The sequence below is a fragment of the Capra hircus genome, chromosome 15, assembly GCF_001704415.2.
Source record: "Capra hircus breed San Clemente chromosome 15, ASM170441v1, whole genome shotgun sequence".
NCBI lineage: Eukaryota > Metazoa > Chordata > Mammalia > Artiodactyla > Bovidae > Capra > Capra hircus.
Window position 1 is genome coordinate 66,213,870 of NC_030822.1, and position 17,120 is coordinate 66,230,989.

Sequence of the window (17,120 nt, forward strand, 5' to 3'; positions counted from 1 at the left end):
TGAAAACATGACAACTCAAAACCTATGGGAGGCAGCAAAAGCAGTTCTAAGGGGTAGTTTACAGCAATACAATCCTGCCTCAAGAAACAAGAAAAACATCGAATGGACAACTTAACTTTACACCTAAAACAACTGGGAAAAGAACAACAACCAAAAAAAAAACCAGAATTAGCAGAGGAAAAAAATTATAATAATCCAAGCAGAAATAAATGAAAAAGAAATGAAAGAAACAACACTAAAGATTAATAAAACTAAAAACCGGTTCTTGGAGAAGATAAACAAAATTGACAAACCTTTAACCAGGCTGATCAAGAAAATAAGAGAGAAGAATCAAATCAACAAAATTAGAAATGAAAAAGGAGTGGTTACAACAGAAAATGCAGAAATACAAAGGATTATGAGACTATTATGACCAACTATATGGCAATAAAATAGATAACCTGGAAGAAATGGACAGATTCTTGGAAAAGTTAATTCCCAAGACTGCATCAGGAAGAGATAGAAATTATGAACAACCCAATTACAAGCACTGAAATCAAAGCTGTAACCAAAAAATCTCCCAAAAAAACAAAAGCCCAGGACCAAACAGCTTCACAGGAGAATTCTATCAAACATTTAGAGAAGAGCTAATGCCTAGATAGGCATTAGAAGGATTTCTAAAATTCTTTCAAAAAACTGCAGAGGAAGGAACACATACAAACTCATTCTACTAGGGCACCATCACCCTGAAACCAAAACCAGACACAGACAACACAAAAAAGAAAACTACAGGCCAACATCACTGGTGAACACAGATGCAAAAATCCTCATTAAAATTTTAGCAAAAAGAATTCAACAACACATCAAAAGCTCACTAACCATGATCAACTTGAGCTTATTCCAGGCATGCAAGGATTCTTCAATATACGCAAATCAATTAATGTGATATACCATATTAACAAATTGAAAGATAAAAACCATATGATAATCTCAACAGATGCAGAAAAAGACTATGACAAAATTCAACACCCATTTACAATTAAAACTACTTAAAAAATGGGCATAGAAGGAACCTATCTCAATATAATAAAGACCATATATGATCAACCCACAGCAAACATTATTCTCAATGGTGAAAAACTGAAAGCATTCCCCATAACATCAGGAACAAGACAAGGGTGTCCACTTTCACCACTATTATTCAACACAGTTTTGGAAGTCCTAGCTACAGCAATCAGAGAAGAAAAAGAAATAAAACAAATCGAGATCAGAAGAGAAGAAATAAAGCTCTCATTGTTTGTACATGACATGATACTGCACATAGAGAACCCTAAAGATAGCACCAGAAAATTACTAGAGATAAAGATAGTTATCAGACAATTACCAGAGATAATCAGTGAATTTAGCAAAGCTGCAGGATACAAAATCAATACACAGAAATCACTTGCATTTCTATATACTAACAATGAAAAATCAGAAAGAGAAATTAAAGAATCAATCCCATTCACCACTGCAACAAAAAGAATTAAACATCTAGGAATAAACTTACCTAAGGGGACAAAAAAAGTGTACACAGAAAATTATAAGAAACTGATGAAAGAAATCAAAGATGACTTAAACAGATGGAGAGATATTCCATGTTTCTGGGTAAGAAGAATCAATATTCTGAAAATGACTATACTACTAAATGCAATCTACAGATTCAATGCGATCCCTATCAAATTACCAATGACATTTTTCACAGAACTAGAACAAAAAGTTTCATAATTCAAATGGAAACACAAAAGACCCCAAACAGTCAAAGCTATCTTGAGAAAGAAGAATGGAGATGGAGGAATCAACCTTCCTGACTTCAGATTATACTACAAAGCTACAGTCATCAAGACAGTATGGTGCTGGCACAAAAATACAGACCAATGGAACAAGACAGAAAGCCCAGAAATAAACCCATGCACCTATGGGTAACTTATTTTTGACAAAGGAGGCAAGAATATACAATGGGGCAAAGACAGCCTCTTCAACAAATGGAGCTGCAAAAACTGCACAGCTATATATAAAAGGATGAAATTAGAACACTTCCTAATAGCATACACAGAAATAAACTCAAAATGGATTAAAGACCTAAATGTAAGACCAGAAACTATAAAACCCTTGGAGGAAAACATAGGCAGAACACTTGATGACATAAATCAAAGCAAGATCCTCTATGACCCACCTCCCAGAGTAATAGCAATAAAAACAAAAGCAAATAAGTGGGACCTGATTAGACTTAAAAGCTTTTGTACAGCAGAGGCAACTATAAGCAAGGTGGAAAAAAAAAAAAAAAACCCTCAGAATGGGAGAAAATAACAGCAAAGGAAATAACTGACAAAGGATTAATTTCCAAAATATACAAGCAGCTCATACAACTCAATGCTAGAAAAACAAACAACCCAACCAAAAAGTGGGAAAAAGACCTAAGCAGACATTTCTCCAAAACATACAGATGGCTAACAAACACATGGAAAGATGTTCAACATCGCTCATTATTAGAGAAATGTAAATTAAAACCACAGTGAGATATTACCTCACACTGGTCAGAATGGCCATCATCAAAAAGTTTACAAACAATAAATGCTGGAGAGGGTGTGGAGAAAAGGGAGCACTCTTGCACTGTTGGTGGGAATGTAAATTGAGGCATCCACTATGGAAGACGGTATGGAGGTTCCTTAAAAAACTAGGAATAAAATCATCATATGACCAGCAATCCCATTCCTAGGCATATACCCTGAGGAAACCAAAACTGAAAAAGACTCATGTATCCCATTGTTCACTGCAGCACTATTTACAATAGCTAGGACATGGAAACAACCTAGATGTCCATCAACAGATGAATGAATAAAAAAGTTTTGGTATATATACACAATAGACTATTACTCAGCCATAAAAAGGAACAGATTTGAGTCAGTTCTGATGAGGTGGATGAACCTAGAACCTACTATACAGAGTGAAGTGAATCTAAAAGAGAAAGATAAATATCGTATTCTAACGCATATATATGGAATCTAGAAATACGGTACTGAAGAATTTATTTACAGGGCAGCAAGGGAGAAACAAACATAGAGAATAGACTTATGGACATGGGGAGAGGGGAGGAGAGGGTGAGACATATGGAAAGAGTAACATGTAAACTTATATTACCATATGTAAAATAGATAGCCAGTGGGAATTTGCTGTGTGGCTCAGGAAACTCAAACAGGGGTTCTGTTTCAACCTAGAGGGTAGGACGGGGAGTGAGATGGGAGGGAGTTTCAAAAGGGAGGGGATATATGTATACCTATGGCTGATTCATGTTGAGGTTTGACAAAAAAACAAAATTCTGTAAAGCAATTATCCTTCTATAAAAAGATAAAAAAAAAGACACAGAAAGGCTGACTAGATGATAAAAGAAGAGCCTACAATAAACTACCTGCAGAAAACCAACTTTAGGGCAAAAGACACATATAGATGGAATATGATGGGTTGGAGAACGACAGCTCATGCAAATATAACTGCAAGAAAGCGGGGTACCAACACTCTTCTCAAACAAAATAGACTTTAATAGACTAAAAGAGAGATTAAGAAGAATCCTATATAATAATAAAGCGAAAGTGAAAGTCACTCAGTCATGTCCCACTCTTTGCAACCCACTGACTATAGTCCATGGAATTCTCCAGGCCAGAATACTGGAGTGGGTAGCCTTTCCCTTCTCCAAGGGATCTTCCCAACCCAGGGTTTGAACCCAAGTCTCTTACACTGCAGGCAGGTTCTTTACCAGCTGAGCCACAAGGGAAGCCTTACACTCATTAACATATGTGCAACCAACACAGGAACACCCAAAGTAATAAACATATACTAACAGACATAAAGGGAGAAAATGATGGGAATACAAAAATAGTATGAGACTTGATAGGAACTCCTATTAATGGACAGAGCCTCCAAACAGAAAATCAGTAAGGCAACAGAGATTCTAAATGATACAATAGAACACTTAAATGCCATTTATGTTTTCAGGACTATATAAAAACAAACAAACAAAAAATACAAATTCTTTTCAAGTGTGAATTCACTATATTCACTCTCTAGAATTCACTATAAACTAAGACACAAAACAATCCTCAAGAAATTTGAGTATAATAATTATTTCAAGCATCTTTTCTGACCACAATTGCATGAAACTAGAAATCAAATATTAAATGAGAAACTAAGAAAAAAAAACAATAATATGGAGACTAAACAACATACTACTTAAAAACTAAGGGTCATGATGAAATCAAGAGGAAGTTAAAAAATATCTTGAGATAAATGACAATGAAAACACAACCACAGAAAACCTATGGGATGCAGCCAAAGCATAGAGAAGTTCACAGCGATACAAGCCTTTCTCAAAAAACAAGAAAAATCACAAATAAGGAACACAACTTGCCACCTGAAAGAATTACACAACAAACAAACAAAACCTAAAGATAAGATAAGGAAGGAAATAATAAAGGTCACAGAATAAATAAATAAAGGATTTTTTTAAAAATAGAAAAATATCAATAAAACCCAGAGCTGGTTCTTTGGAAGAATAAACAAAATCAACAAATCTCTGACCAAGAACTTTAAGAAAAGAAAGGACCCCCCCTCCCAAAAAAATAAGAAGAAATAAAACCAGAGAAATAACAACCAATATTGCACAACGCAAAAGTACCAAAAGAAAATACTAGAAACAATTACATGCCAACAAAGTGTACAACCTAGAAGAACTGGACAAGTTTCTAGAAACACACAGCCTACCAAAACTGAACAAAAATGTAGTAGATAATTTGGAAAAGACTGACGAATTTCACTGGAAGTGAAATCAAATCTGTAAAAATAAAAATCCTTCCTGCAAAAAACAAGTCCAGGACCAGATGGTTTCACCGGGAAATTCTGCCAGATACACAAGTAAGAGCTTACAGTGATCCTTCTCAAACACTTCAAAAAGATTGAAGAGGAAGAAACACTCCTAAAGTCATTCTATAAAGCCACCATCACCCTGATAATCAAAACCAAAGACATTGCCAAAACAGAAAATATCTTTGATGACTACAGATACAAAGATTCTCAACACTAATTCATATTCCTCTCTCATCTAAACCATCACAATAATCAAGTCAGCTCTCCTTCAAAATATACATGGGAAAACATTTATGCATATAAAAAATCTAATTACTTCAAACATCTCTTCAGCTACTAGCTTAGTCAAGTTCACTGTTCTTTCTTATGTGTATTAATGCAAAAGCTTAATTAGACCCCATGTTTGCCCTATTCTCCTTAAATCTACTCTTAACAAAAAAGCCAGGCTGGTTCTGTCAAAATACATTTTCTGCTCAAAAATCTGAAACAGTTTTACTTCTCACCCAGAATAAAAACCTACTTCTTTGACTTCTAAGCTTAATATGATCTGGCCTCCCACAGACTCTCTAATCTAGATCTTCCACTTTCTTCTCCTTCACTCATTTCACTCCAGCAACACTGGTCTCCTTGCTATTTTGTCTAAATACTGGACACACATCCAATCTTCTGTTCCTTATGTCCACAGTGCTCTTCACTCAGATACACAGAGATCACTGTTTAACTTATTTCAAGGCCTTGCATCATCATCACTTTTCTAATGAGAATTAGCCTGTGCATCCCAAGACACACACACATAAACACACAGCATAACTGACACTCAAGATTCCCTCTACCCTGCTTGGGATATGTAACTTTCTTCTATGCTGTATAGTTTATTATCTTTATCACTGTATCATCTTTATCACTGCTGTATAGTTTATTATCTTTATCAGTTTATTATCTCTCTCTTTCTGTTCAAATAATACTCCACAAAGCCAGATGTTTTTTTATCTGTTTTACTGACCAATAGACAGGCAAACGAATCCTAGAACAAAATATTTTACATGAGAGGGATACCAAATTCAAGTGTCTCATTCTGGACAGAAAGAAGTTAATGACCAGTTTGACTTGTGCAAGGTCAGTCAGTAAATGGCAGAGCCTAGAATAAAACCAAGCCCCCCTGACCCTAGACATAGGCTTTTTTGTCCATCAGGACACAGTGGTATAAGATAAGAGAATACATATGAAAATAAATATTAAAAACAAGCAAACAACCATAAATATATACAAACACATTAATAAGAGATACAGACACATTTAACACTAAACAGTACCACTGCCAAGCAGAAGTATTACACAAGGTAATTGGCTACCTATAATCAAACTGTTATTACTTACCTCTATCCTAGATGTTTTTGATGACATCTGTGTTACAGTGTCTTGGAATTTATTTGCCTTATCAAGTTGGGCTTTAAGTTGTTCAGCTAATTCCTTCAAATAGAAAAGGTAAGAAAAACAGGTGTGATATATAGTTTAATTCATTTGTAGAATATTTCAAATTCATATGATGATGATGATGTTCAGTCATTGAGTCATGCCCAACTTTGTGACCCCCTGGACTGTAGACCAGCAGGCTCTCTGTCCACGGGGTTCTCCAGGCAAGAATACTAGAGTGGGTTACCATTTTCTTCTTCAGGGGATCATCCCGGATCAGGGAACAAAGGTGCATCTCTTGCATTGGCAGGTGGATTCTTTACCACTGAGCCACCTGGGAAGCCCTAAACATTCAAGCAGCTAACACCTAAATTCACTTACCAGGCTCACAGTCTAATGCATTACTTTTTAATGAATTCATCTGTGTTAAAAAATTCTCAAATACTTATGGAAATTGTTTATATTTTGATAGTAAATAATTAAAGGACATATAGTTTAGAGAAGATAAAAGAAATGCATACCCTTAAGAAGGGAATTTTTATAATTCCTTAGATACTATAAACTTCCAATGCTCAGAATTTCAGTTATTTCTAAAAAGAAAGCCATCATAGTATTAAAATAACACCTTATTTACTGTTGATAGGTAATTTAGATAGAAACTGAATGCATTTCATTTTTATTCTAAGAAATCTATAAAAATTTATCAAAAATACTAACATATAAAACAATAAATCACAATGAAATAAATTAAATGAATAGAATACTATGACAAGCAAAGACCGTTTTCTCCACTGCAGTGGTTCCATGAACACAGAACACTTCTTTTAACATAGATTAATCTCCTAACATGGTTACCTTCCTTTCACTATTTTAACTGATTTATTTGTGCTTTCAAAACACAAATGTTACTTTCTTGCTGTTGGTGGTGGTCTGTCTCGCTTACTAATTTCTGGGTTGAGCTTAAGTTCAGTGTCATTACGGATCAGATTCAAAGAGAGAGAGCACAGCATATGCAAGATATGATTTTTATTAGAGATACACACTGATAAAAATAGAAGTATCAGGTTTGTTCACTTTTTGTTCTACCTCAGAGTGTCACATAGTGCACCAAAACAGAAGACTACTTAAGATGACTTATATTTGGATTTGAGATGTGTACATACATATGACCACAAGAGAATCAATTTTTTCAAGACACAGAAAGCTGTCTGACTTTGCCATTCTGCCATGTGCAGTGTAACATGTATTTGTATAAAAGGAATGTGACAATAATAAATAGATAGATGCCACTCTTACCAAATAATTTCATTTCTATTCAATTCTCAGGTTAAGTCTCAAATCACAACATTATCATGGGAATTAAGTGACCTACACAAAGCATGTAACACAGTCAGGCACAAACATGTTACCTAAAATTTTGAAAAAATTAACCATTCTTTTTAGTAGCTCAATTTTAAAGTTCCTAAGTAAGGGAATTTAAGAAAGTAACACGTTATTAATAAAATATGACTAAAAAGCAAAGGAAGACAGTGACATTTCTGTATTTCCCTCAAATATGTTCAATAAGTTATAAATAAAAGAATAAAGCAAACATCCAACTTAAAAAGAAAATTTTAAAGCATTTAGTTCCCTAAAATCATAAATTTCAAAAATTTGACAAATTACATAGTTTACTTAGAATTAGACAATACTGCTCTTAGGAGTGCTCAGGACTCTCTTCAAAGAATAAGCAGCATTATTGTCAAAAGATGCTACATCCCCATAGCTTAGGAACTGCCAAAATTACTTGTAAGAAGTTAAATATTTAGTAATTACTCTCCAAAAGAACAAAATATAAGCCTTACCATATTGCCCATCATCTCTGCCTTGATAATTTTGGCTCCTAACTTGTTCTTCTCATCAACACTCAAGACGTGGATAGACTCATCCCCTGGACTACTTCTGTTTGAATAGGACAAACAAAGAGCATATGAAATATAAGTACACATTAACAACATGTAAGCTGTTGTAAATAACAACACCAAGATTCAAATGTTATTTCAAAGCAATCAGCACAAACAGAAATAATAAATTTAAAAGCCTCAATGCTTCCCTAAAAATCACTACTTAAAGATACTGTGTTACAATGCCATCATGGCCTATGGCAGTTATAATACCTGACCAAAGACCTAGTAGCAGTGAGAAAAATAATAAAAGTAATATTCATCATAACTTAATATTCCTGGGAAGTGAAGTGAAAGTCACTCAGTCGCGTCCAAATCTTTGGGACCCCATGGACTATACAGACCATGGAATTCTCCAGGCCAGAATACTGGAATGGGTAGCCTTTCCCTTCTCCAGGGGATCTTCCCAACCCAGGGATGAACCCAGGTCTTCCGCATTGCAGGCAGATTCTTTACCAGCTGAGCTATCAGGGAAGCCCCTAATATTCCCATTGCCATCTCCGAATATTCCCATACTCATTCTAAAAAAAGAAACAAAAATTTACACTATAATCAGGTCATAATTCTACACATCTAGAGGAATTCTTCTTAGTCAATGGGTAACTTACTGATAATACAAGAAACTATAATCAGAAAATTACATTTATCTACATTTGAGGAATAAAAAGTGACCACATGCTCTTTTGCAAAGACAACTCACAATTAGACAACATAAACCTAATTTACAGCTAAGATGATGTATCAAACCTATAGTGTGCAAGCCTCAAAGAAGGAAAGATAAATTTCCAGCCCAGGTCAGATTCCTGGCATATCCTGGCTCTCCTAAGAAACTTTGCCTTACTGCCACAAGAAAGATTTGAGACTACAATACAAGGAGGGTGAGCCTACGCAGAGCATGAAGGACTCCTTAATGAAAGAGAAACAGTTAAGAGTACAAGGCAGCTAAAGAGGGGAGAGCTGCACAGTGAAAGAATTCCAGAAAAGTGTAGAGAGTTCCCCTTGAGTAATAACCAGAAAGTACCTGCAGTTGTGAAAATAACATCTCAAAGAATTAGAGCAACAGGATTCAGCATTCCTGGTAATAGGAATAGGTCCCAATAGGCAGACTAGAAAAATTCATAATTATGAAAGCAGTGGGTAGAGTATTAAGGTCCTTTTTCATGAATGGGAAATAAACCCTAGACTAAATGCTGCTCTGGGCCCACCCAACAAATATTAAGGGCAAGAGTCCAAAGGACCAGTTTTAAATTAATTTAACCTTGTCCTAAAACAAAATTCAAGAATACTTTCAGGAATACAAATATATCTAAAACTGAAAAAGTAAAACTCCTTTTTTAATTTAAATTTATTTTTAATTGGAGGATAACTGCTTTACAATAGTGTTGGCTTCTGCCATGTATCAACAGGAATCAAAAGGACCAGATTCCCATTCAGTTAACTGTCTCCCAAAACAAAACTCAAGAACATTTACATGAACGCAAAAATATCTACCATGGAACAAAATAAAAGTCTCAGCATCTAGTATCTAATTCCCCACTCCGGTACTCTGGCCTGGAAAATCCCATGGATGGAGGAGCCTGGTAGGCTGCAGTCCATGGGGTCGCTAAGAGTCGGACACGACTGACAGACTTCACTTTCACTTTCATACATTGGAGAAGGGAATGGCAACCTACTCCAGCGTTCTAGCCTGGAGAATGCCAGGGTCGGGGGAGCCTATTGGGCTGCACAGAGTTGGACACGACTGAAGCGACTTAGCAGCAGCAGCAGCAGCAGTATCTAATTAAAGAATGTCAGACATGCAAACTAGAAAATAAGTAAAACCCTTAATTAGGAGAAAAAGCTATCAATCAAAGCACTGACACAGATTTAACAAACAGAAGACAAGGGCATTGAAAGTTAATATAAATTTATTCCACATGGTTGAAAAGTAGAGACAACTGAGACATAAAATAGATTAGAATTTAAATTCTACAAGTGAAAATTACAATGGTCAAAATAAAAACTACACTGAATAGGATTAAAAGAGATTAGACTGCAAAAGAAAAAAATTAAATTGAAACACTAGTTTCCAGTGCCTAACTTCTATATAAAATGAAGCACACAGAGAAAAAGAATTTCAGAACAGAAAAGAACAATGGAGATGTATAGAACAACCATAAATAGCCTACGATTCATATTATTGGAGTCCCTGAAATAAATGGGAGACAGAAGAAACAAAGGCCAAAGTTTACTAAAGTTAGTGAAAACTAAAAATTGAGCTTACAGAATTCCTAGTACAAAAACAAAACAAGAAAACTACATCAAGGCACACCATAATCAAATTGTTCAAAACTAATGACAAAGAGGACAGTTTATAGCAGCCATAGGAGGGGGGAAAAAAGACATTTATGCACAGAGGAAAAAAAGGAAGAGCAGATTTCTCATCAGAAACAACATAAGCAAGAAGAGAGTAGCAATATCTTTAAAGTACTTCAAATTGTCAACCTAGAATTCTATATCAAATATCTTTTTCACTTCAGGGTATTGGAAATAAAAACGAAAATAAGCAAATGAGATCTAATTAAACTTAAAAGCATTTGCACAACTAAGGAAACTACAAACAAGGTGAAAAGACAGCCCTCAGAATGGGAGAAAACAATAGCAAACAAAACAACTGACAAAGGATTAATCTCCAAAATATACAAACAGTTCATGAAGAACTGTTTCAATACAAGAAAAATGAACAATTTAATCAAAAGGTGGGCAAAAGACCTAAACAGACATTTCTCCAGAGAAGACATACAGATGGCTAATAAACACAAGAAAAGATGCTCAACATCACTCATTATTAGAGAAATGCAAATCAAAATCACAATGAGGCATCATCTCACATGGGTCAGAATGGTCATCATCAAAAATTCTACAAACAATAAATGCTGGAGAGGGTGTGGCAAAAAGGGAACCCTGTTACACTGTTGATGCAAACTTACACAACCACCATGGAGAAGAGTGTGGAGATTCCTTAAAATACTAGAAATAAAATTCCATACAACCCAGCAATCTCACTCTTGGGCATATACTCCGAGGAAATCAGAATTAAAACAGATTCATGTACCCTAATGTTCACTGTAGCACTATTTACAACAGTTAGGACATGGAAGCAACCTAGATGTCCATCGGCAGATGAACGGATAAGGAAGTAGTGGTCCATATACACAATGGAATACTACTCAGCTATAAAAAGGAATGCATTTGAGTTAGCTCTAATGAGGTGGATGAACCTACAGCCTGTTTAGAGTGAAGCAAGTCAGAAAGAGAAAGACAAATACCAATATTAATGCATGTATATGGAATCTAGAAAGATGGTACCAATGATCCTATGTACAGGACAGCAAATGAGACACAGACATAAAGAACAGACTTTTGGACTCAGTGGGAGAAGGAGATGGTGGGATGATATGAGAGAAGAGCACTGAAACATATACATTACCATATGTAAAAGAGACAACCAGTGCGAGTTTGATGTATGAAGCAGGGCACCCAAAGCTGGTGCTCTGGGACAACCTGGAGGGATCGGGTGGGGAGGAAGGTGGGCAGGGGGTTCAGGAGGAGGGGACACATGTATACCTATGGCTGACTCATACTGATGTATGGCAAAACCCACAATATTGTAATTATGTGCCAATTAAAATAAATTTTTAAAATGTGAAAAAAAAGGTGAAATGAAGACATAAAAAGCTGAAAGAATGTTAAAGAAAAGCCTTCAGATAGAAGAAAAATTATACTAGCCTGAAATATGGATCAACTGAAAGGAAGGAAGAGCAACAGAAATGATGACTACAAGAGTAAATATATACTTGTTTCTTATTACTTAAGTCTCTTTAAGATAACTAAAGAAAAATAATAACAAGTGTTTATAACAAGTATAAGTAAACTGTATGAAAACACTAACAGAAAGGACAGGATGGGGAGAAATGTAAATAAACTACTATAAAGTTCTTACAGGAGTGGCATAATATCACTTGAAGGTAGATAAGCTAAAGATGTATGCTGCTGGGACTTCCCTGGTGGTCCAGTGGTTGAGAATACACCTTGCAATGCAGGGGATGTGGATTCAATCCCTGCTCAGGAAACTAAGATCCCATGTGCTGTGGGCCAATGCACTGCAACTACTGAACCTGCATAATCTGGAGCTTGTGTACAACAATGGAAGATTCCACTTGCTGGACACAGACTGGCTAGATGGATAGAAAAACCAGAACTGTATATATCCTGTCTTCAGGAGACCCACTTCAGACCCAGAGACACATACAGACTAAAACTGAAGGCATGGAAATCAAAAGAAATAGCAGAACACATATCAGAGGGACTAGACTTTACAAGAAAAACTGGAGACTTCTCTGGTGCTTCAGTGGTTAGGAAATCAACAGCCAATGCAAGGGACACAGGTTTGATCCCTGGTCCAGGAAGATTCCACATGCCCTGAGGGCAAGCCAGGGACCGACAACTACTACACTCCCTCCCCCAAAAGCAGTTCCTACAGTGGTCTCCCATCACCCACATCCACAGCCACATTTTCCTCTTCTCTAACATTTGCACTCAGGATAATCCTACCTGCATGAGCACATTGTATCATACATTCATATACACTAACTTTGAATTCCTGCTGAATTATCCCATCTGTCATCATTCTATATTTTTAGCTCCTTTCAAACCTGATACTGTCTTTTCCACTAATATATAAACATATCCAAGTATCTGCACCTTAAAAAATATGGGAGTGAGGGAGGCACTTTGTTAAACCCATGTCTCCCACATATACTTCTACCTCTATTATATCATAACCCACAGTCATAATTTAATCCATGAAATCTGGCTTATAAATCCTCTTTTACAATGATAATATTCTTGATTAAGTTGCCAAAGATTTCTATTATTACCTACGCAAAGGCACATCTTTGTCATTTTTATCAGACTCTTCTCTGTTTCTGAGAAACTTTCATTTTCTCTTCACTTCTCAGTACACAAAGAATCAATCAAGAGACAGCATCCAAGAAGGTATGCAGACTCCAACCAAAACTCACAAGTTTCAAGAAGATAACTGAAATCTCAGAGACCTTTAAAAGAGGCACCTTTCATGGTTATAAAATTTGTACTCCAAACATTCCTTTTTTTGTTGTTTTGATGGGGTAGTGGAAGGGATATAATTTCTAACAGAATTGTTTATTAGTATTGAAATGTAGATCAGGATAAATATGACAATACACACGAATTCTGAGTATCTCTGGCATTTTCAATATTAACAGATAATTCAACACACAATAGAACAATAACAGGTATCAAATAAAGACATTACAATGAAAGCTGTTGGGCATCAATGACTGAAGAATATATGATTGTTAATAACACAGTAAAGACACTATTCTGCAACAAACAGCAGGGACAGACTCTTCCATTTATCATGGAAGACTCTAAGCATTTATAATGGCGAGCATATGCTCTGAAAAAAACATCACCATGGCATCTGCAACTATCCTATAAAAAGAAAAAAGTACAAGCATTTCTCATTTTTCAGGATTACTGCTATATTTCAAAAGCCCTCTTCAAAATTATTTTCTGAAAAGCAAATTCTATTTTCCCACTTAAATGTACTCTTTTTACAACATACATCCATACACAGACACACCCACAACAAACTCTGGCTCAAACTTTTGAGGAAAATGTAATTTTAAAAGCTCCAATCCAATCACATTTCAGAAACCTTGAGTATACTGCAATTATTCTCTGCCTGCTGACAGTGTTCATAGATCCCATCCCTTTAATTCTTTTCTTACTACCTATTCTCAAATTTTCTCCCCTAAGGATCTCAGTACTCTTGCCTGGAAAATCCCATGGATGGAGGATCCTGAAAGGCTACAGTTCATGGGGTCACAAAGAGTCGGACACGACTAAGCGACTTAACTTCACTTCATTTCAAGGACCTCATGACTAATACTCAACACTTCAGAACTTGGTATCCTCTTGTCCTAGGCTATCACAGAAAATTCTGCCAAGGTTTTTAACCTTTTTAACTTTATGTAATATTTTCTATTATATAAAATGAGTTAGAGCGTAATATTAACATAGATAAAATCTAAATTAAGGACATCACATTAGTTTTGCTCATACTGTGCACTACTCTAGGTTTCAAACTTTTGAAAATATATTAGCTAATATATTTTCCAATAAAACAGAATTACATACAAGCACATTTTATTTCTAAGAATGAAAATCTTAAAATTACTAATCACATGGACCACTGTTAGAGGATGTTTTCCAGCTACTTCAGGGCCTAAAATTAACAAAGGAAAAGAATGATAAATTGATCACCATAAGAATGAATGAAGGGACTTCCCTGGTGGTCCAGGGGCTGACTCTGTACTCCCACTGCAGGAGGCTGGGGTTCAATCCCTGGTCAGGGAACTATATCCCAAATGCTACAACTAAGACCTGGCAAAGTCAAATAAATAAATTAAATAAATTTTAAAAAAAAGAAAGAACTGATGAAGAGAAAAGAGGAAATCTAAAAAGGAGAAAAAAATAAATATATCACATGACAACTATAAAAATGCTCATAAAACACCCTCAAAAAGCAGGCAAAATATATGACAAAATAAAATAAAATTAAAATAACATTTATAAAAATAGGCCAAACTTCACTCATACTTACATGCAAATTGAAGAAAGTTTCTATTCCTTAAATGTACCTATGGCAAAGATTAAAAACCTCAATAATACTACAAGCAAGGAAGAGAAAAGTCATTCTCACATATGACTGGTAAGAGTGTAAATTGGTTAGTACAATGAAATATATAAATACAATTCCACTCCTTGGAATTTATTTTACAGCTATATTTAACTATATGCAAAAATAAATGTATAAAATTATTCACTGCAGTATTATTTAGAGCAACACACTAGAAACTACCCAAGCCCAACAAAACAAAACTGATGAGAAATATTAGCCTATCTCTAAGGTTTACAACAGAATATTAAAGAGACTTTAAAATGAAAAAAAAAAAAAAAAGCACATACATATGGGCTGGTAAGGAAAGATCTTTAAGATACACTGATTGGAAAGAAACAAGATTCAGATCAGTACAGGCATCTGCCGGTGTATCCCAGGGCCCTCTAAAGACCCAACATCTCCAGATGCTTAAGTCCCTTATGCAAAATGGCAGTCAGCCCTTTCCTATCCATGGGGTTTACATTTAATCAACCGTGAATTGAAAATACTTAGGAAAAACATTTCAGAAAGTTTAAAAAACCAAAACCTGATCTGCATAGAGTTGGCAACTATTTACACAGCATTTACACTGTATTTACAACTATTTACATTGTACTGGGTACTAAAAGAAATCTATAGATGATTTAAAGTATATGGGAGAACATATGTAGGTTGTATGTAAAAATACTATGCCTCTTTATATAAAGTACTTGAGCATCCCTAGATTCGGGTATCTGTTAGTATCCTGGAACCAACCTCCTGGTGATAACAAGAGATGACTGCAATTATATGTTATCTCTTATATGAAGGTCACAGACCCCAAAAATGGACAAGTGTTATATATAGTTGCCAGATAAAACATAAGATGCCCAGTAAAATTTTAATTTCAGGTTAAAAAACTTTTTTAGTTTAAGCGTGTCCAAACATTTTTATTTGTTAAATCTGGCAACCCTAGTTATATAACATTGTGCAAGGCACAAGTTCAGTTGCCTCAGTTTCTGCATCTGGAAAATACCTGGGACAGTCTATGATTTCTTCTAGTTCTAAAATCAGTTCTATGATTTTTTTTTTTTTTTTGGTAGTTCTAAAATTCACAGGTTTTAAAGCTCCCTAGAATTCTGGCATTTTACAAAAAATTCAACATACACCCAGGATAATGTTCAGACAAATTAACAACTTCTAATAACCCTTCACTGAATCCTTCCAATCCCTGAAAACAGGCATTCTTCAAGGTCATATTCTTGTTTTCTTACTTTATACCACTCTACATGCTCAGGAATTCTTTTTTTTGTTTCACATACATGTGGATAATTTCCCTCTCTAGTCAACTATGAAATTAATAGAAAGCTTCAAAATATCTGTAACATCAAAATTAACACAGCTAACAAAGAATACTGTCTTCAGACCACAAGCTTTTAGTGAGTGCCCATATTACAGTGTTTCTATCAGAAGCTTACACTACAACATACCAACATGAAGCAATTACAGAACCAAAAGGAATACTAACAATATGAAACTGCTTACATGTTCTTCTTAGCAGCAGTCACAGAAGTAAATACCTACAGATTACCCAACTGTTAAGCCAATCCTAATGATATCAGGAAATAAAGAGCTTCATCCCACTTCTATATGTTTCTAGCAACTGGGACTGGAGATAGTCTACCTTCCAGAGCACCTGGAATGAAACCTGGACAATTATATATGTGGACAGCCTCAGACATTCTCTAAACCCTGCCATGTTTATTCAGTCAGTATAACTGAATTTCTCCTTTCATTTCCTAGGAACAAAGCCCTGATTTGAACCAGAACCCATCTGACTGGGCCTCCCATCACTCAGTCTGGATTTTGCCAGCTTCCCTTCCTCCCTTCTGCTGAAAGCTACACACCAGGCTTTATAATCCACAGCTTCAGATGAAGTAACTAACAAAAGTGATTTACCAGACTCAGGACCCCAAACCACAAAGCTTATACGTACTACTGCCACCAATGAATTCTATTACTTCCTAAAATCTTTTCCTTTAGCGTCCCATTCATTTGGTGGTACTTTAAAACATATTTTAACAATCATTCAAGTACAGGTTAGTTATTATCCTTTGGATACACATTTTCTACTTATGGCTATTTCAAACAGTGTCAACCCT

The 17,120-nt window shown here is 35.4% G+C and overlaps 1 protein-coding gene across 1 annotated transcript in view; it reads right to left on the bottom strand.

The window, feature by feature from the left end:
• CWF19L2 (CWF19-like 2, cell cycle control (S. pombe)) overlaps positions 1 to 17,120 on the bottom strand; it is a 149,217-nt gene that overhangs the window by 66,058 nt on the left and 66,039 nt on the right. Inside the window, exons 9-10 of the mRNA XM_018059850.1 lie at positions 8,136 to 8,232; positions 6,256 to 6,348 (exon numbers count right to left, since the gene is read on the bottom strand). Coding sequence (XP_017915339.1) covers positions 6,256 to 6,348; positions 8,136 to 8,232 — 190 coding nt within the window. The remainder of the gene's footprint in view (positions 1 to 6,255; positions 6,349 to 8,135; positions 8,233 to 17,120) is intronic.